At 53.7% G+C, this 19,428-nt stretch overlaps 3 protein-coding genes across 3 annotated transcripts; 1 reads left to right on the top strand and 2 right to left on the bottom strand.

The window, feature by feature from the left end:
- The first annotated feature begins 52 nt into the window (after positions 1-52).
- On the top strand, positions 53-2,743 carry ENDOG (endonuclease G). Its single transcript, XM_054284216.1, is given in 5 exon segments — positions 53-241; positions 243-414; positions 489-1,168; positions 1,567-1,676; positions 2,342-2,743. Coding segments are annotated over 5 exon segments (1,305 nt in total). The 5' UTR covers positions 53-181; the 3' UTR covers positions 2,625-2,743.
- Positions 2,744-3,975: 1,232 nt separating this feature from the next.
- SPOUT1 (SPOUT domain containing methyltransferase 1) lies at positions 3,976-8,645 on the bottom strand. The gene is made up of 12 exons (XM_054284382.1): positions 8,580-8,645; positions 8,426-8,468; positions 8,218-8,337; positions 7,776-7,935; positions 6,930-7,019; positions 6,770-6,819; positions 6,477-6,607; positions 5,999-6,071; positions 5,553-5,651; positions 4,862-4,964; positions 4,433-4,580; positions 3,976-4,330 (listed from the first exon to the last, which is right to left on the bottom strand). The coding sequence occupies exons 1-12, from the start codon at positions 8,625-8,627 to the stop codon at positions 4,256-4,258; spliced, it is 1,140 nt and encodes a 379-aa protein (XP_054140357.1). The 5' UTR covers positions 8,628-8,645; the 3' UTR covers positions 3,976-4,255.
- Positions 8,646-10,074: 1,429 nt separating this feature from the next.
- Positions 10,075-19,264, bottom strand: KYAT1 (kynurenine aminotransferase 1). Its single transcript, XM_054284381.1, has 14 exons — positions 19,178-19,264; positions 17,529-17,650; positions 15,294-15,352; positions 14,246-14,396; positions 13,824-13,973; positions 13,394-13,480; positions 13,160-13,288; positions 12,790-12,910; positions 12,116-12,192; positions 11,799-11,888; positions 11,269-11,455; positions 10,992-11,068; positions 10,785-10,871; positions 10,075-10,398 (listed from the first exon to the last, which is right to left on the bottom strand). Exons 2-14 carry the CDS (start codon positions 17,610-17,612, stop codon positions 10,330-10,332), a joined length of 1,368 nt encoding a protein of 455 aa, XP_054140356.1. The 5' UTR covers positions 17,613-17,650; positions 19,178-19,264; the 3' UTR covers positions 10,075-10,329.
- Between the last annotated feature and the right edge of the window lie 164 nt (positions 19,265-19,428).

Here is a 19,428-nt window from a genome sequence, read left to right as displayed (position 1 = left end):
CCTTTCCCCAAAGAAAGGAACAGATAACACTTATGTTATCTGTTAAACTTATGTTTTTCCACTTTATTTGTGAAGAACTGCCAGAAAATGGTGTAGTGAACATTTCATCACTCTAAAACTCCTTCTTTTACGCTTCTTTTTTCCAAACACTATTTTTGTAAGGTTTCCTTTAACTAAACGGATGTCTGTGCAAACCTCTCCTGTCGGTGTGACTCGGATTGGGGCCGCAGGTGTGACAGAAAGAGAGCCCTGGGGAGCCAGCCCGGCCCCTCCTGCGCCTTCTCCTTTCCGCCGTGGGTTTGCTTTGCCTTCCCCAGGAAAACGCGGCACGGGTGCCACCGCTCCTGCGAGCGCTGTGGGTGGCGGTGGGCAAGGGTGTCCTTGTCCCCGGTGCCGGTGTCCCCGGTGTCCCCGGTATCGTTGTGCTGGTGTCCCCGATGTCCGTGTGCCGGTGTCCCCGGTGTCCACGGTATCGTTGTCCCCGGTGTCCCCGGTGTCCCCGGCCGCTCTCCGGGCCCGGGGCCGTTCCTCAGGACAGCGGCCCCGGGGTCGCGGTGCGCGCTCCCCCTTAAAGCGGCGATGTCCCTGGCACAGCGCGGCCGCCCGGGGCTGGGCCGCGGCCCGTTTAAGGCGGGGCCGGCCGCGCGGGGTAGCGGCCATGCTGCGGGCCCGGTGGGTGCTGCCGCTGGCGGTGGGCGCGGGGCTGGGGGCGGCCCTCGGCCGCTGGGAGCGCCGGGAACATCGGGAGCACCGGGAGCGGGGCGATGCGGCCGAGGGGCTGCTGGCCCGCCTGCCCGTGCTGCCCGCCGTGGCGGCGGCCAGCCTGCCCGCGCCGCCGGGCTCGGTGCGCACCGAGCTGAGCAAGTACGGGCTGCCCGGGCTGGCGCAGCTGCGGAGCCGCGAGTCCTACGTGCTGTGCTACGACCCGCGGAGCCGCAGCGCGCTCTGGGTCATCGAGCAGCTCAACCGGGACACGCTCAGCGGTGCTTCCGACCGCGCCGCCTGCGACTTCCAGGAGGACGACTCGGTGCACGAATATCACCGCGCCACCAACGCCGACTACCGCGGCAGCGGCTTCGACCGCGGGCACCTGGCGGCCGCCGCCAACCACCGGTGGAGCCAGAAGGCCATGAGGGACACGTTCTACCTGAGCAACATCGCCCCGCAGGTACGGCCCGCGCTCAGGGCAGGCGCTGCTCCCTGCGGGAAACCCCCGGGAGAGCCGCTGTGTTTGTGCCTGCTGCAGTTCAGGCAGAGAGGGGCCAGAGGCACTCGGAGGTGCCGATTTCCTGATAGATTTAACAGCAGGGATCCTGCAAATGCACCTGCCTGTGTGTGCCTCTCAAGCCCGTTCAGTGCAGCTCCTCTCAGGAGCAGAATTAAACAATTAGATGCTCACTTGCTAAAACTTGCAGCCTTAGGCAGTGGGTCCTGTCCTGGGTGTGCAAACCAGGCCATCACTGCTCCCAAAGCACAGGTGATAGCCGAGATCTGGTATGGAAAGTGCTTGGGGCTCTGTGAGATGTGTTATTCTAAACAGTAACTGACTACTGGTTGTGTTTCTAGAATCCTCATTTAAACCAGAATGCCTGGAATAACCTTGAGAAGTACTGCAGGAGCTTGGCAAAAAACAACAGGAATGTCTACGTCTGCACAGGACCCCTGTTCCTGCCCAGGTAAACACAAGGGCTGAGCTGGACTGGCACCCAAAAGATGCATTGTGCTGGCAAAGGAAAACAGGCTGAGGGACCAGGAGGGATCTACTAAGGGCCCTCAGTAGGTGAGACCAGCTGTGCACAGAGGTTCTGTGGGAAGGTACCTGATTAGGTTTAGGATTAGTTTATGTATTTCTCATCAAGATCATTATTTAATGAGTCAAGCGTGATTGTTGAGCTGCAGTATAACCAGTTTGTTCTGGTTGGCAGTCCTTAACAATTTAGTAGATTAGCTGATTACCAGATTAGACTGCAGACCCCATCCCTGCAGAATAAAGCTTTCAGGTTCAATGTCATGAACTGCTTCTCTACTTAAGGACATGATTTTATTTTCAAAGATCTCCACATAGCACGAAAGAGCAGCTGTCTCATGTTGAGATCTCTTCAGCAGCAGGAAGTAGCTTGGAAAGGCTGTTAAAACCAGCAGGGAGGGGATTTGGGAGCGGCCCCAATGCTCAGCTCACCCTCACTATGTCACATGGCCTCTGCCCCAGCTCTGTTTTACAGCCCTGTGGCAGAGGCAGAGCTGCTGCCTGCTGTGGGTGGGGTCTTAGGAGGTGTTGGAGGATTGAGGGGGTGGAGTGACACCACACCAGAGCTAACCTGGGATGTTGCTCTTGGTGCAGGATGGAGGCCGATGGGAAGATGTACGTGAAGTACCAGGTGATTGGGAAGAACAACGTGGCTGTCCCCACCCACTTCTTCAAGGTGCTCATCTTGGAAAAGGAGAGTGGGGAGATTGAGTTGCGCTCCTACGTGATGCCCAACAGCCCTGTGGATGATAAAATCCCCCTGGAACGGTTCCTGGTTCCCATTGAGAGCATTGAGAGAGCCTCGGGGCTCCTCTTTGTCCCAAACATCCTCAGGAGAACAAGTAACTTGAAAGCCATCACAGCTGGAAAGCAGTGACCCCTGACTAGAACAAGTACAGGTAACCCCTGGCAAGGGACTGGCAATCACCTGCAGAATTCCTTGTGCAGTTGTAAATGTGGGAATTCAGATTCAAACCTGTGCTTCTCTCCACTGTTGCCCTTGTGTCTGACTGAAACACAGACACACAGCAGGGCTCCAGAGTGGTCCTGCAGGAGGCTCAGGGGCACCTGACACTGAAGTTGCTCTCTAGGATTTGCTCCTAATCCACTGCTGCCTTGGAGTTGTGTGAGGCTCACTCAGGCACAAAGGGAAGTCAGCTGTTGCTGTTTAGCAGGGGAGCAAGGTGGGTGGCAAGGGAGGAGAGGAGAAGTTCCTGCCTTCCTCAGGCCAAAGAACTGTACAATTGTTTTCTTTCAGAAGATGGTTTTAGCAGTAAAGTTTTGAACACCCATGATATTGTTTCTTATCTGCTCTCACCAAAGCTCTGAATATCTCAGCAGGAGGAGGAGAGGATGGAGCCAACTTTTCCAGCTGCTTTCCTGTCTGAGCTCACTGTAGGCAGAGCTTAAGGCATCACAGACAGAGGCAGACTGTAATGAGATTATGTGTTTTAGTGCTGAGGCTCAATTGAAGCTGCAGCCCTTCCTGCTCTTGGGAAAGATGAAGCCTTGAAGGGGGGCTGGGGGAAATCAGGCTGAGGCAGGAACAGCTTCTTGGCATCAGTTCTGACTTTGTTTCAGTCTGAAGGCCACATCACTGCAGAGGCACTGTCTGGAATGAAGGCACACACCTGGATTCCACAGCAGTTGAAGTTCCACACAGCTTTATTCCCACCCTGATGTCCAAGTTGCTGAGACCAGTCTGCTGCCAGGCTTGTGCCAGCTGCTGGGAAGCAGCACCCAGCCCTTGGCTGGACCCGAGAGGCAGGAGGGCACAGACCTGAGCTCCCAGAGCAGTGAATGCCTGGCTGGGTGTTGTGGTGTGTCCAGAACCAGGCTCTGTGAGCCACTTGCACTCCTACAGCCCAGAGCTTGCTTAAACTGCTGATGAACAAGGTGAGACACAGCTCTTTGTGTGGAGCTCCAAACACAGTTTATTGCAATGTAGAGAGTCCAGGGACAGAGACCAAAGAGGGCTGAGGACATGGGGTTTATAAAGGGAGAAAGGGATGGATCCGCGGGTTAAGGGCCAATGGGAACTGAGTACAAATGGTGTAGAGGAGGGGCAGCCAACTGGGGAACCAATGAGGCAACAGGGGCAGGGCACTGCAATAAACCAGCACCAATAAGAGACAGGAGAACATTCTAGAGGGAGTCTATATAAAGAAAAAAGGGCAGTTGGACTGGGTGAGATATATATATATACACACACACATATATACCTGTGGCTTTAACATGAGCCTGCAAATGCTTATGGGTGAGACCATTGTCTCACCCATAAGACCACTGTATCCAAAGGAGTCTCTATTTGATCTTGGTCACCTTTGCCCTTCCAGGGCTGAGGTGTTACAGCTCCAGTGCTGGGTCCCTGGGTCTGCACAGCTGGGCAGCGCTGCCAGCTCCAGTCACACTGTGCCTTGGTCTCTCCAGGCTCCTGGAGTGACCTGCCCAGCACCCCACATTTGAAGAGCTGCCTCCCCAAGGGCAAGGTCAGTGGTTTCCCTTCCCTCAGGTGTCTTTGGGTGTCTTCACAGCCTCCTCAATGTGTGGTCTCAGTGCAGACAGAGAGATCAGCAGCGCTTCCTGCAGCAGAGCCAAGGCAGTCAGAGCACAGCTGGGCCATGTGGCACTGCCCAGGCAGACACCCAGCACTGCCCTGGGCACACCCAGCACCCCCAGCCCTACCTCAGTCCGGATGGTTCTGCTGCCTTGGCTGGGACACGTGTTCAGGTAGAAGTCAAACAAGACGCTTGGGTCGGTGACCTCCAGGTTTGGGTCCACATCAACCCCAGCTTCCAAGCCCTCAAGGCCTCCAAATACAACAAGGGCATGCCTGGGGAGAGCACAAGGACAGGGTGAGAGGACAGACTGTCCAGGTCTGCATCCAGGCTCCTGTGTGCTGCTGAAGCAGGGAGCTGTGGCTGTTGCTGATGGTGGCCACTGCAGCTGCCTCCCCACCAGAGCCACACAGCACCTGGCCAGTGTGACAGTCCCTGCTACCAACTGCAGAGAAAGAGGAAAAGAATTGGCCTTGTTCTGAGGTATTTCCCCTGCTCTGCTGCCTGCACCAGCCTCACTGGGAGTTCTGAGTGGGTCCAAGCAGGCAGGACAAACCTGAAGGAGGGCAGAGTGACCTGGTCCACGGAGCTGCCCCGCTCTGAGGTGCCAATGGAGAGATCATAACCTTCCTTGAATGGGCACTCGGAAAAGACAGCACCTGGAAAAGAGAGTTTGGGATTACTGCTGCCATGTCCTCACCCATGTGCCTTCTGGACAGGCTGAAACACTCCATGGTTGAGTGGTGGGAGCAGGAGTTGCTTTCAGTGCCTGAAGTGCAGCTGGAGACAGAATGACTCCTCTTTCCCATATAATTCCCTTGCTGCAAGAGTCTCCCACATCCTTTTCACACTCAAAGCTCAAGACAGGTGCCAGGAACCACCTCCTAACAGCTTACAGTCTTCCTACAAGGTCCAATCAACCAGAAGATACAAAAAGAATTTTCCAGGGCTCTTGAGCTCAAATTTGATTGCTGGCTCTGATGTGAAATGAGTGGGATGTAGTTATCACGGAAATAGAGAGGGGCATCAACTCATCTCTTGCCATTGGAGCAACAGTGAGTGGAAGTTACAGAGCAGAGTCCTGGAGGGTGACTAGGTGGTTCATGTCTTGTTTCAGCCCTAAAATCTGACTGCCACATTGCTGCTGGCTGCACATGTAATGTGCAGATTTCTAGGAAAGATGTGTGAAGCCAGTAGGCCTGGGACTGGTGTGGACACCCAGGCAGGGAATCTCTGTGGATACTCACTCAGGCAGGAGGCCAGGCGGACGCTGTAGCCCCAGTACAAGCCTGAGACTGCCCGGGGGTGCTGCGAGGACACCACGGTGCCTTTCCTCACTTTGGCCTCTGAAAGAAAGCAAAGAGGTTTAACAGCCCCTGTGATCTGGTGGGATTTGACCAGCCACAGCCATCACCTTCTCTTTTTCCACTTTTCCACGTTTTCCAATGTGAAAAAGTATTCTGGAAATCTGGTGAGTTCTGGAAAGCCTGTGAGTGTGTTGGGGCTGTTTACTGTCCAAGAAGAGCTGACAGTTCTTTCCAGTTATTAAGGCAGGCATGGTAAGAGTGTTATTAAATTTGTGTATGGAGTGAAGGGAACATGCAGAACTGTTGGGTACCTTCAAACCTGTCATGCAGAAGGAGCAGCTCCTGCAGGACTGAAGTTTACAGCTGTTCCTGGAGCCATGGATTACCTGGATTCTGGGGCTCCTTCAGGCGCACGGTGACTCGCAGACCAGGGTTCAACTGTTTGTCAATCTGCACCTCCTGCAGTGACAGTCACCATCAGCACCAGACATTCTGGAAGGACTGGGGAAGGTGGGGAAGGAAGGAAAGGAATCTTTTGAGGAAGTGGGGGTCTGTTCTGGCATGGAGCTGAGATGAGGAGCTCTGTGTGTGGCTCAGGGCTTGCTCATCAGTCTGAAGTTTATTTTGCTACTCAAAGGTTCAGCTGCAGCAGTAAAGCAATGATCTGCTGGAATGCCTGGGGCCTGCTGGGGCTTGGGAAGCCACAAACGTTGCCAAGTCAGAAGGAACAAGACACCAACTGCCCTAGACCCCCCCACCAGCCCATTGCAGCCTTCAGAAACCCAGCAGCGCCCACCCTGCCTGCTGCAAATCTGCCAGAGAAGCAAGGGAAGCTGTTTTGGCATCTGTGGGTAACAGACACACCTTCCTCATCCCACAGTTGACAAAGGAGCCTCTGCCTGGCTTGGTGGGCCGGTCCAGCACGACGCCCTCCCGGTACTCCGAGTCCTCGTCTATCCGCATGTGGTGGGGGCTGTCCAGGGGGTTGAGCAGCCCTGGAACAGCACAGAGCAAAGAGGTGCTGGGGGAAAACACAGGTGTAGGGGCAGGTGCTGCCCTGCTCCTTCCCTCTCAGGTCCAGTGCTGAATGGGGAAAAGTCCTGGCTGTCCCACACACAAGGAGCCAGAGCTCAGGAAGGAGAGACAACTGCATTTACCTGCAAACTGCAGGTCCTCGTGTTTTGGAAAGAAGGATTTCCTCAAGTACCTGTCATCAGAGAAAGGTGAAATGTGAAAAGGTATGTTTATGGCATCTGGATCTCAGTTCTGGCCCTGTTCTGACTCAAAGGAGCTGAGTATAGAGAAAAGCAAACTTACTGAGGGCACTCCAAGTACTGCAGGATCCGAGCCAGCTGCACACAAGCCTTGCCTTTCGTCCCAATTCCTTCAAAATCCCCCTCCACGCTCCTGAAAGTGAAAGCAAGCAGCTTGTTAACTCAGCATGAGATTGGTCAGATCTCCAGAACACCAAGCCTTGCTTCTTAATCTGACAACAGCAGCACATCCCTCCCCTCTAACATTTGTAAAAGGGCTGCTCCAGAGACAATCTGTAACAAATCATCCTTGGAACTCTCCAAGCCAAATACCTTTTTCAGTTTTGTATTTTGATCTTTATGTATAAATGTGATGTGTCAGGATGTCAGGAAGATGTATTGACAGATGTCCTGTCCCTCCACAGCAAGGTTTAAGGGCTGGGCCTCCTGTAGCTTTGTCAACCCCATGTTGGGATAAATGATCTGAGCTGCCAGGGCAGTTCAGTCAGTATCTTTTTCCCTGGAGTATAGTGGTCCCTGTAATCCTGGCACTGGGGAGAGGTACATGCAGTTCCTTCCAGGCCTCAGCTTAACAGAAGAGTGAAGGAACAGAAAGCTGAGAGGAAATATCATGCAGAACAAGATGGCTCTTCCTTCAGAGAATCACAGAATGGCCTGGGTTGCAAGGGAACTTGACAGGAGGTGGAACAAGATTATTTTTTATGAGCAGGGACACCTTCAATTATCCCAGTTTGCTCCAAGCCCCATCCAAGCTGGCCTTGGACACTTCCAGGGACAGTGCAACCACATCTTCTCTGGGAAAGCTGTGTGAGGCCCTCACCACCCTCACAGGGAGGAACTCTTTCCTGAAACCTAATCCAAGCATGCTCTCCTTCAGTGTTTGCCTTACTTGACGTCCTCTCCGTGCTCGTCGAACACCACGATCTCGTCCACGCAGAAGATGGCGCAGGCGCGGGCGATCTGTCCGGCCAGGTACGAGCGCAGCGCCGGGGACTGCGCGTTGTTCAGGATGGAGCCGGGCAGGGCCACGCTCAGCGTGTGCGGCCGCCCTGGGGAGCAGAGACACGAGAGAGCATCACATCTGCTGCTTTGTGTGCTGGGGGAAAAGCAACTTCTGTTCCTTAGATTAATCACTGGTTTTCTCTTCAGAAGGATCTCTGCTGCAGTGGTTGCTGCACAGTGCTCATGCCTGCTTGGGCATGTGGACTGATCCACACCGGATCTGTGAAGTAACACCTTTCCTATCCATAGCTAACACCGACTGCCTTTTAACAGCCAGGTTTTCTAGCACCTTCCACCCAGGTCTCCCCATTGGGTCACAGCAGCATCACCTCTGTCTTCCTTCTGCTCCTCCTGCGTCTGGGCTTCTTGTTCTGCCAGCTCTCGCATCCGCTGTTTGTCCAGTTTCTTCAGCAGTTTAATCTCCTTCCATTTCTTCGTCTCTGCTTTCCCTGGGACGGAGAACAGCGCCTGGCGTTAAACACCGCGCCGTGACCGCTCCGAGCGGCCCCAGCCCCCGCGATACCGGGCCTTCCTTACTCTCCTGCTTCCAGCGTCGCCAGTCCACTTTCCTGTCCTCAACCTACGGGGGACAGCACGCGTTACCGCCGGGCTCCCCTCAGAGCCCGACCCGGGGAGCGCCACGGGCTCCCCTCAGGGCGCGGGCTGGACCCGGGCCCCCCTCAGCGCCCACCTGCGCGCCCCGAGGCCGCTTCCCCACGCCGCTCTCCGTGTCCGCCATCTTCCCCGCGCTGCCGGCCGCGCCTCCGCGCTGCTGATTGGCCGGAGGGCGCAGGCTCCGCCCACAGCGGGGAGGAGCCTGAGGTCACGTGGTTGGTGTTTGAGCGGCCCGCGCGGCAGCGGAGCTAAGCAGGGTCGGGCGCGTTCCGCGGGAGGATGGGTGACCCCGGGCACAGCCCCGGGCGCCTCGGAACATCACAATTCCTGCGTGGTTGTGTGTGTAAAATCCGCGTACTCGTGTCTGCCAGTCTTTGTACAAGCCCTGCCTGTGTTCTGGGCGATACATAGATGCACCCTGCCCTTTGCAGGTTGTGTCATGGCCTAGATAAGGGCCCACGCATGTGGAGGTGTTGTAATTAATCTCCATATCAACAATCTAATTGCACGGTTCTTTCTCTGTTGCAACTCTCCCCATGTTTGGTACTTACATAGGTGCAAAAGGGCTTTCAGCAGCACCCTCACCCACCCAGGCTGAGCACACAGGTGAGAGGGGACACCAGGAAGGGGCAGGTGGCTCTTTGCCTCCTTCCCTCCCTCCCTCCCTCCCTCCCTCCTGCTGGCCTGTGCAGCTCTGCTCCAAGGGGACTGGCATCACCAGCTGCAGCCCAACACAGAAAACCTGCAGAGCTCTCCCCACCAGCCTGAGTGGGACAAGCAGCAACCATCACAGGAGCCAGCACAGATGAGGCAGCTCTCAAGGAGAGCTCCACCAGCCCTGCAGGCATTACAGAGACACTCTTCCATGATTGCAGTAATTCCACTTTAATAATTTAACTGCTACAAACATTCATTGCACAGTCTGCTGCACACAACTCCCAGGTGGTTGATGATGATGTTTTACACTCTTATCCAGGCTGAAATCGACTCTGATGTAAGAATTTCCTCTCCAGAATTGCTCATGTTACCCCACCAGCTCACTGGGTGGGAGGTTGTGGTGGCCACCAGCAGTAGGAGCAGCCAAAGCCATTGGGCCCATCCTCCCCTGTGTGCACTTGTCAAAGGCCAGAAAAGGTTTTGCTCTGCAGCCTGGATGATGCTGCCCAGCCCTGAGAAAGTGCCAGGAGTAATTTGGAAGGTTTGACAATAGCCAGGCTACTGCTGAAAGCCTGTTTCCTGAGGGGAAAGCAATTGTGTGGTCATTTTCCCCAGAGATGGACAGAAAAAAATTGTGGGAAAATACTTTATGATGGGAAATGTCATTTCACTGGATTTGTAATAATCAGGATCATGGGAGTCACCTTACTGATGGCTGGTGATGCTGTCTAATCCTGTGGGAATGTGAGTGCCAGTGGAAATGCTGCCCTGAGTGGGGATGTGAAGCAAGACAAGCCACACTAACCCTCCAGCACAGCCTTAAAGGTAAGTCCTGAAACACTTTTTCAGCATTTGGTGATGAGAAAGAGCTCAGGAGCCATCCTCACCCTGTGTGTTGCTGGATGCATCCCAGAACTGATTAGCAAAGTTTTCACATGTAAGAAATGTCAAATGCTGTCGGTGCACACAAAGTCTCACTTCTTGAAATAATTTCACAGTGACTGAAAATGTCCTCCAGGCCCTGGGCCTGGAAAAACTTAACCATTTGTCTGTCAGAAAATGTTGTTGAAAGCACTGAAGTAAGAACATACCAAAGTTTGTAGACAAGTGAAGAAGAAGAGCAGTTGGGGCAGATAAGGACCAAGGAGAGCCTGGCTCTCTCAGTGTATTCAGGAGCTGGCTTTCTCCTGTTTCCATTTTTGCAATATGTCACTTGCTGCCTTCAGTGTAGCTTCCTCCTAAAAAATACCACAGATTTGGTCAGTGGCTCCCAGCCAAATCCTATTCCCCCTCACTGCAGCCATTGTTGATACAAAAATCCTGTTCTCATTCTGAAGCATTGCAGGTTCAGTCTGAGACAGGCACAGCTAAAGGGGCACCTAGAGAGTCCCTTCCTTGGCCAAGAGATGTAGGATGCTGATAGAACAAAGTTTAGGATGGCCCTGGCACATCTGCTGCCCCCAGCTCAGCTCATGTGTCTGCAGGAGAGGTTGCTCCAGCTGGGATGCCATGGTGGGGCTCCACTGCCCGGCCCATCCTGCATTTCTTCTTGGCATTTCTCTCATTAAACCAGCTCTGATTATTGCTCCCAACCTTGCCTTCCTCAGTGCTGTCCACATCTCACCTTTGCAAAGCAGAACCGGATGAAATTGGTGTAGTTGTTCTTGTGGGCCTCGCTGTAGAAAGCGGAGAGCGGGATGGCAGCAAGGCCCTGGGCAGAGGGAGCACACAGAGCTGAGGGTGCTGCTCTGGGGCTGTGCCCCAGCCCTGAGCTTGGAGGGGCACAAACCCACCCAGGGAAAAGGCAGCAGGAAGGGCCACACCCTTTTACCTTGTTCTTGACCATCCACTTTGCAAATCTGGAGTCGTAGGGCTCATCTGAGTTGGGGACATCGGGGACATCAGATTCTGCAGGAGAAGCACAGCAGGACAGAGGCTGGGGCAGCTGCCAGGTGCCTCAGCTGAGTCCCAAGCCCACATCCTTGCAGCTGGGATGAGGAACAGGCAGCCCATCCCTGCTCTGATGATGGTTTATGCAGGTTCCTGTCCCTGGCAGCAGCACCACGCCCCACACCCAGCCCACCTGGGCAGGACTGCAGATGACTCACTGAACGGGGAGATGTCTGCCACCAGGTAGTAGGTGCCCTCTGGGATGATGGGTTTCATTCCCACCCCATCCAGGCTCTGAACCAGCCAGTCTCTCTTCTGCTGCAGCTCCTTGGGCAGCTGGACAAAGTAGCTCTCTGGTTTTCCATAGAGCATGAGCTCCCTCTGGAAACCCTGAGCCACGGCCTCCTGTAAGGAGAGAGGGGCCAGAGCCCAGAGGAATATGGTCAGGGCTTCCTTGGGAACTGAAGTTCCTGCAATTCACAGGTTATTAGGGAGCTCTCTGCCTTCAGCCCCTCTGAACTGCCCCTTAGATTTGTCAATGCAAGATAAGGAATATACCCCAGGCAGGCTGGATTCTCCCCTTTCTCCCAGACACTGAACAACAGTAGCGAGAGAGGAAGGAGCCTCTCCAGAGCACCACAAATCACTTGTGTGTGCCTTTCAGGTCAGCTGTGGGCAAGAGGACCATCTCTTACCCCTGCTCTGAGGGCTTGGGCATTGCAGGGCCAGGCTCAGGGAGCTGCCTTACCTGGGCAATGGTGGCACAGTGGTACACGGAGTTCTGGTGCACAGTACGGAGGTGCTGCAGCAGCCTGTCAGGGCCCACAACCCAGCCCACCTGCAGCCAGGAGAGGAGGAGGAAGATGGTGAGTCTGGCTGCCTGCTCAGGCTCCCCTTTCTGTGCCTGTGCTGGTTTCATTGTATGTTACAGACAGAAATTTCATGGAGCACCTCTGGTACTTTGACCCTGAGGCTCAAAGCTGAGCGTGGGCAGTGTCCCCAGCGCTGTGCTGTGGCAAAGGGACAGGGCTGGGGACACAAGGAGGTGCCACATGGGATATTCACCTTCCATCCTGTGGCACTGAAGGTCTTCCCAGCACTCCCAATGATCACCGTGCGCTCCCACATCCCCTGCAGGCTGGCTGGCAATGGAAGGAGAGAATGGCAGAGCTCAGCATGCTCCTCCGGGCTGAGCCCTCTGTCACCATAATCCACGGTGATCTTTAGTGTTCACTGCACCTCTTTCACCTGGATGAGCCTCAAAACACATCCCAAGCAGGCAGCCAGGTTTCTCAAGAGCATCTCCTTTTAATTAAGCATTTTCACAGGCATGTACCCAGCCCCAGGGGCACTCAGAGATGCCAAGCACCATCACCCTGCATCAAGGTGATGGCATGTTCCTCCAACTGGAAGAACAGGCTGAAACGGTGTTGAAATGGATTTCCTGGGAACTAGAGACATTCAGAAAACTGTGGCTTTACAAAGCATGGGAAAAAATCAGTTTCACTGGAGCCAAGCAGCTTTTTGTTCAAGATCTCCCCTCTGGCTCTGAAGTCAGAGCTTCTGTTTAGGGCCTGGTTTGGAGGCTGAGACTGAAGTTCAGCAAAATCCTTCCAGTGGGGGATTAATGCCTAGTAGAGCTGTGCATGCAGGCAGCTCCTGGGATTTCCAGGGGCCGAGTGCAGTGCCCATTCCCTGCCCTGCGGCCCCGCCCCGCCCAGCCCGGCCCTGCCCCGTACCGATGCGGATGTGCTGCTTCCCGTCGTAGACCAGCCACTCGTACACCTCGTCGCTGATGCACAGCACGTCGTGCTTCACACACAGCTCTGCAATCAGCCCCAGCTCCCCGCGGCTGAACACCTGCAGCAGAGGCACAGCAGGAGCGTTTCTGAGCCCCTGCCTGTCCCTGCAGGTTGTGAGTGTCCTGGCACCATCTCCCATGCCAGGGAGGGGCAGGAGCTGCTGCAGTGATCTAACAGTTGTCTTTAAGCCTTAAGACAAGGCTTAAAACCACCAGGAGACTGAGCACAGCATGTGGTGCTCCCACAGCACCCACATCCCCTGTGTGCAGGGCAGGCTGAGGCACCCCAGCAGGGGCAGCAGTGTTACCTTGCCCAGAGGGTTGTTGGGTGAGTTCAGGACGATGGCTTTTGTCCGTTCACTGAATTTAGAAGCCAGTTCAGCTGGGTCCAGCTGCCAGTCTGCACTAGACATCAATTTTCCATCTTTTGGAGGATTCTAGAGAGAACATGGGAATCTTGGTTTGGTTTGCTACCTCTGCACCTTGTTTACCACTCACCTCTTTGCTGACTGCTGTGACTCTTCCCTTCTCCAGCCACTCACCAGTCTCAGAGGCACAAACACAGGTGTCCCACCAGCCATTTTCACCATTGGCTCATAGCAGTCAAAGAATGGTTCAATGATTATCACCTGGAAGAAAGGGACATGTCAGCATCCTCCTGGTCCTGCTCAGACCTTCCCTGAGGAGTGCAGAGAGCAATGGGAGGGACAGGACATTTTAATCCCTCATTACTGTAATGGAGAACCTGCATTGCCTGTGGGGAGTGTCAGGAAGGACATCACCACTCAGGACAAAAAGGGTTATTCTGCTTTATGCAGAAATGAGACAGTGCCCTGTAGCAAGTAATTTCTTCCTTTGGAAGCTCAAGTATGGCAGAATGGGGATAATAAAACTGGTTTTGCTTTGGAAAAGGACAATGAAAACCAGCCTGGGGGAAGGCTGCCAGTGCTACAAGCCCTTATCTTGGGTTACCTCATCACCTTCATCCACTAAAGCCTGGAAGCAGCAGAACAGGGCCTGGTATGCCCCCACAGTCACCATCACATTGGTCATAGGATCCAGCTCTCGTCCAAGCAGCTTCTCGAAAAACTGGGCCAGGACCTTCACCAGAGGTGGGTGTCCCTGTGGGGTGAGAGGAGGGTGGGAATTGGGTTGCAGAAGATTCCTAAACCAAGGATGAACCCTTGGAAGGGAAGCCAAGAACCCCATGACATCTTCCAGCCTGGCTGCTTCAAACATCCCAGAGAGTTACTGGGAACAGTGGGCATGGGTCGAGGCTGGATGTGTGTTTTGCCTCATGTTTTTTGCTGTTGATTGCTGCCTGGTGAGCTTTGAAGCATCCAGGGCTGGTGGGGACTGAGGGGGTGGTGCTGGCAGGGAGATGTGTCACTCACAAAGGCACGGGTGTACTGGTGCAGCATGTGGTTCCCCCCGCTGAGGGCTCTCATCAGTGCCTCTCTCAGAAATTCTGGTGCAGGGAAGTCAGGGAAGCCTTGGCCCAGGTTCACCTTGGAGTAGGTGGTAGCCAGTTTCACAAACTCCACCCTGGAGAGAAGGGAAACAAAAGCACTTTCAGAGGGTGGGAGCAGTGTGCTGGCACAGGGTCTGCTCACAGCATCCCTTTGGAAGGAGTGGGGTTGGTGTCCCTCCTGCAGAGCCATCCAGGACCCAGCACAGGTCACTTCAGACCTGCTGGTCTCAATGATGAACTATTGCACTGGGGGAACTGTTTAAATTCATTCTCCCAGGAAACACCTCCTGGGGTCAGTGTGTGGTCACAGCTGAAAGCCTGTGGTGTTTCAGATCACACTGGACTGAGCAGGAGGGGATTTGGAGATTTTCAAGTTCCAGCTCTGCAATATTTAGCACCTAAACATTGTGAAGGCCTCTGCAGAGGGCAAGGAGGTTGAACTCACTGCTCATCTCAAACCAAACAAGCACCAGCTCACTGGCAGTTTGTAGCTCGAGCCCAGACACAGCAGGGCCTTGGGGAAGGACCATTTAAATCTCTTTTTCCAGCACACAACTTTCCCAATGCCACATTGTTCCTGGCAGGATGGGAATGGCATTTTCCGCAGCCCTTGCTCTGCCCCTCTGCTTGTGGTGTCCCAGGGTGAGCTTGGAGCAGGTGCCAGGCTGCAGCCAGTGTGCAGCAAACACTTGGCTCAGATTTGGGTGGATGGGTCAGAGGGAGGGCAGTGCTTCTGCCTGCCCAGTGGTGCAAAAACCTGATACATGCTGAAGTGAGAGCTGCAGGTACAGCACTGACTCATGGTAAAGTCTTCTGGGACAAACTTGCTCTCATGTGCTTCCTGAACATGTGCAAAGCAGCTGAGGGAAACTTCTGCTCTGTGCTGTGTGGCTGCTGTGGTTTCAATATGGTTTTAGGATGCCTAAAACCACATCTACCACCTGGGTAAACCAGATATTCTTTTAACTCACCAGATATTTTTATCTATTCCCTCCAGCCTCCGAGCTTGCAACGGCCTTGACATTTTTGCCTGCGGAGAGTGAAAAATAAAGTGAGTTTGAAGCTTTTAAATGAGGCCACAGAGGGGCTGTGGCCTCTCCAGGGAAGTTTTTTCCCACCAGAAGGTGTGGCTTTAGTATTGCTTCATGGGCTGCTCCTGACTGATCTTGGAGCAGTAATAACTGTTGCAGTGGTTTCTGCTTTCAGTTACAAGTTTCAACAAGAATTGGGAAAATAGATGAACAAGAGAAGCTTTTGTACACTCACTGGGGAGGTGGCAATGCCTTAAATCTCATTCCCTGTTTGGATTAGTCATGGGGTCAAGCTCAGCCAGGCTGCAACAGCCAGGCCAAGGACCCCAGACCTCAGGCTTTTACCTTCCACAACCTCTCCATCTTCATGGAAGGACCTCCTTACTCTACAAGCCATGAAATACCCCCTTTTCCTAGAAGAACAAACTATTTTATTCCATGCTGCTCTGTGAAATAGCAGAAGTAGATACTCTTCTGTCCTGATGAAGTGCTTGTGAGGGGGCTTGCTCTAAATCCTACAAAATGTGCAGTTTTCTATTTAAAGTTCATGTTAAACCCAAGCAGTAACTAGGTACAGGCAAGAGAGAGCAGAGCACAGAGGTCAGTGAGGCACAGACACACTGAGGTACCAAGCTGTGACTGGTTTGAAATTTCCATGTACATCATGGCTCAGGGGAGTGGAAAGAAAGACAGCAGGAAACACTGAAAGCAAAACCCTCCTTCCAGTTGCATAAGCACAGTGGGAGAAAGTTAGATGTGCTTTATGGGGAATTCATCACGAGGATGATGAAAAGCAGCAGAGACAGAATTCAGTAACTCAGCAGTGCAGGGAAAAGGCACAGACAGGGAAGGGGTTGGAAACTGGAGACAAATGATGCTCAGTGCACCAGAAAGAGCCAGCGTGGGGGCAGGAGGAGGGCAGCCCTGAAGCAATGAGTCCAGAAAGCCATTGTCACCACAGCAAATATAATACATTTGAACTGGCACAAGGAAGGCATGTGAAAGCAGCTGAGGTGAGGGGATGTGCAGGGCTCTGTGCTCTGCCCTGCCAGGATGGTGGGGGGGCACTGGGTCAGCCTCCTCCCAGCACTCAGCTGCACAGGACTTACCTGCTCCCCTCTGCTGTTTCCAGCACTGCTCCAGAATTTGGGCTGTGCCCCAAGGATACTTTGTGCTGAGGTCCCTGGATTTTTATACAGCTTCAGCCCTTACTGGAGATCTTTGCAAACACCCAGCCAAGGAGCTCTGTGTTTCAGAGGGCACCAGGTGGACTCTGCTCCACCCTGGTGCCAGGCAGGCAGCCAATGACAAGCAGAAGTCACTGAATCCATGGCAGCCTCTCCTCTCCTCTCCTCTCCTCTCCTCTCCTCTCCCTCAGCTCTGCTCTTTCTGCACAAGCTCGTGGCTGTTACAGTCACAAGACCTGGTGCCTGAGATTGATTTGGGTGGGAGCAGAAGGATTTATGGCTTGGGAAGTAAAAGATAGCTGGAGGTAAAATATTAACAGCTCCAAAGCTGTTCTTGCAAAGTGGGGCTGCTGAAGGCCACAGGTCAGAGAATTTAACAGATGACAAAGTGTGATGGGGATCAGAGGGAGCCTTAAGCTTTGAAATTCCCAGTTCTGAGGAAAGGCCTCGTCTGCTTCAGGAAGATAAATAAATACCGTTTTTTTTTCTGATATCCCCTCCATCCCATCCTATCCCAGCCTGTGTGTGATGCTGCCACAGAGAGCAACACAGGCTCAGGACCATGCAGCCCTCAAATCTGTTTCAGCCTGTTCTGTCCCCAGACAGAAGGGGCAGTTTGCCTGGCAGCCACACAGGAGAGCTGGGTGCCAGTGCTGAAGACTTGGCATCCATGATCTTCCACCAGTGACTCTCTGCTGTGTGTGACTGCCTTGCTCTGCGTGTTGGGATCTCTGAGTGGGATGCTGATATTTTCCAAGTACTTTGCAAGCCAAGAAGCTCTCTGAGGTAGAGACCATCAGAAGAAGCAACCCCAGAACTCCTCTATGAAGGATATCCCCTTACTTATGAGGATCCTTTAAATGCTCCCTGGAAATAAGCAGATATAGAGGAAATTGCACCAGAGTGGCTTTTCCCGATGTGCTCTGTCTGCTCTGAGCTGCCCTGGGCAGGCTGCCAGGCAGGAACAGCACCACTGGGCATTCCATACCTCTCTGGAGCTCGAGCTGTGTCCAGCACTGCTGTTCCTCTGCAGCAAGAAGTGGCGCAGGGACGGTCCCGCTCTCCTGAGCATGCCACAGCTCCGGCTCTCTCACTCCTGCAGGCACACACCTGCAATTCCCAGACAGAGGACAGGGCTGAGACAACTGCTGCACAGGGTTAAAGCACACCTGTACCTGGGATCAGGCAGGCCCAGACCCAAAGGTTGTTCTGCCACAGAGGGGAAAAGGCAAAGCGAGCTGCTTTGTGTCATCACTGCAACGTCCCCAGTGCTGGGGCTGTACTTTGTGCCAGTGACACACAGGATCAGGATCACAAGGGCAACCATGACTTCTGCCTTCTGCCTCCTCTCTTCCAGTCCAGGCTTCCCCTGCTCTCCTCTGCACCAATGGGAGTGGTATGGACACAGTGAGAGGGCATCCTCCCCATCCAGTGTCACTGAGCCCAGGTAACTCCTGCCTCTGCCCTTCCTCCCCTGCAACACTTTCACCTTCTGGCCCATCAGAGAATCTCTGGCATCTCAGCAGCTGCAGCTCTGGTTTAGTTACAGAATAAGTTAAACTTATTCCAGTAAGTTTTATTCCAATTAACAGGAATAAAACACCTTCTATCTCTAAAGTGATTTTGGTGATTATCTTTCCTTCAAGGCCCCAAACAAATTGATTTCTGTGTGTAAAATGCAGAACCTTCATCTCTGGCTACTTCACCTCAGGTCCCTTCAACTATTCCACAGCATTACTTAAACATGCAATATTTAAGCTAAAACAAGTGAATGTTTTGTTAGGTACTTGAGATAAAAGCAATGAGGCTGGAGGATGTATCCACCTTTATTATGACCAGCCATGAATTAATTTACCCATCTGCCAATAAATTAATTAAAACATATTTGAAGCTGACCAGCCCACACGTAAGCTCTCAATACTCCTAAGGGCACTTTCCATCCTTACATGCAGGATGTGAGTCCCCAGTGTCTGCATTTTTTGTTATTTCTAAAAAAAAGGGTGAAGCAGCTGCCAGCTGAGACCAGTGAGGTTTCACATCTGTTCACCAAGTGGGAAAAAACAGCACAAAGTGGAAGCCAGAGCATCACATTGCTTATGACTGTAAAATCTCCACCTTGTGCTTGCATGACACTGAGATGTGGGGGGACACTGCTTTGGGGTGTAAAGCAAAGGAGTCCTGGAATGAGGAGACCTACCCTGCAGGGGACAGAATCCAAGTGTGGCAGTAAAAAAGGCTTTATCAGATAGCAGCAAACACAGAGCTGTGTAAGAGCTGTGCGCTGGACTGAGGGCAGCACCCGCGTCACCGCTGACTCTGGGAGGGTGCACTGGGCTGAGCAGAGGATTCGGGAGGTGACAGCCGGGAAGGTCACCTCGGGGACTGGTCACTCACCACCTCCAGCCCGCGGGTCGCAGCCGCCTCCTCCATCCCGGTGCTCCTCGATCCCTCCCTTGGCAGCTCGGGGGTGCACCCGGGAGGCTTTGGGGACACGGCTGTCCCTGGATGTGCCCCAGGAGGAGCACAGCACCAAGGCGAGTGCAGGGCTAGAGCAGCAGCCGCAGCAGCGCCAGCAGGAGCTGACACTGAGGGACAAAGCAGCTGCCAGAGGGACAGCGGGGACAAAAAACAACTTACATCGAGTTGGGCCGCGCTGCTTTAGGCGGCAAAGGCTGGCACAGCCGCCCAGGCTGCCCTGGCACACATTGTGCTTTCTCCTCGGCTCCTAAGGCTTCATCTGCGGCTGGGACTTCCTGGGAGGAGCCCTGAGGCCGCAGGAAGGCGGGAGTGGAGCTGCAGCCCTGGCGGGGAAAAGCGTTCTGAGAGCTCTGCGGGCTCTGAGGGGTTCGGCTGCCTGGGGAAATACCCCAGCTAGTGTTCAGGTGGAA

This window comes from Melozone crissalis, unplaced genomic scaffold, assembly GCF_028551555.1.
Source record: "Melozone crissalis strain CALT ecotype California unplaced genomic scaffold, PUWL_Pcris_2 ptg000041l_1, whole genome shotgun sequence".
Lineage (NCBI taxonomy): Eukaryota > Metazoa > Chordata > Aves > Passeriformes > Passerellidae > Melozone > Melozone crissalis.
Note: the sequence above shows the minus strand (reverse complement) of the source record. Positions and strands in the feature narration are given on the sequence as shown.

What these genes read in the sequence shown, in the direction of transcription:
- SPOUT1 (XM_054284382.1), bottom strand. Translation starts at nt 8,627, where the DNA reads ATGGCGGACACGGAGAGCGGCGTGGGGAAGCGGCCTCGGGGCGCGCAG. An exon ending in GCGACGCTGGAAGCAGGAGA is followed by an intron (nt 8,338 to 8,425) that starts GTAAGGAAGGCC and finishes TCTCCGTCCCAG; the next exon opens with GGAAAGCAGAGACGAAGAAA. An exon ending in GAGCACGGAGAGGACGTCAA is followed by an intron (nt 7,020 to 7,775) that starts GTAAGGCAAACA and finishes TTTCACTTTCAG; the next exon opens with GAGCGTGGAGGGGGATTTTG.
- KYAT1 (XM_054284381.1), bottom strand. Translation starts at nt 17,612, where the DNA reads ATGCTCAGGAGAGCGGGACCGTCCCTGCGCCACTTCTTGCTGCAGAGG. An exon ending in GGAATAGATAAAAATATCTG is followed by an intron (nt 14,397 to 15,293) that starts GTGAGTTAAAAG and finishes CCTTCTCTCCAG; the next exon opens with GGTGGAGTTTGTGAAACTGG. An exon ending in ACCAGTACACCCGTGCCTTT is followed by an intron (nt 13,974 to 14,245) that starts GTGAGTGACACA and finishes CTCACCCCACAG; the next exon opens with GGACACCCACCTCTGGTGAA.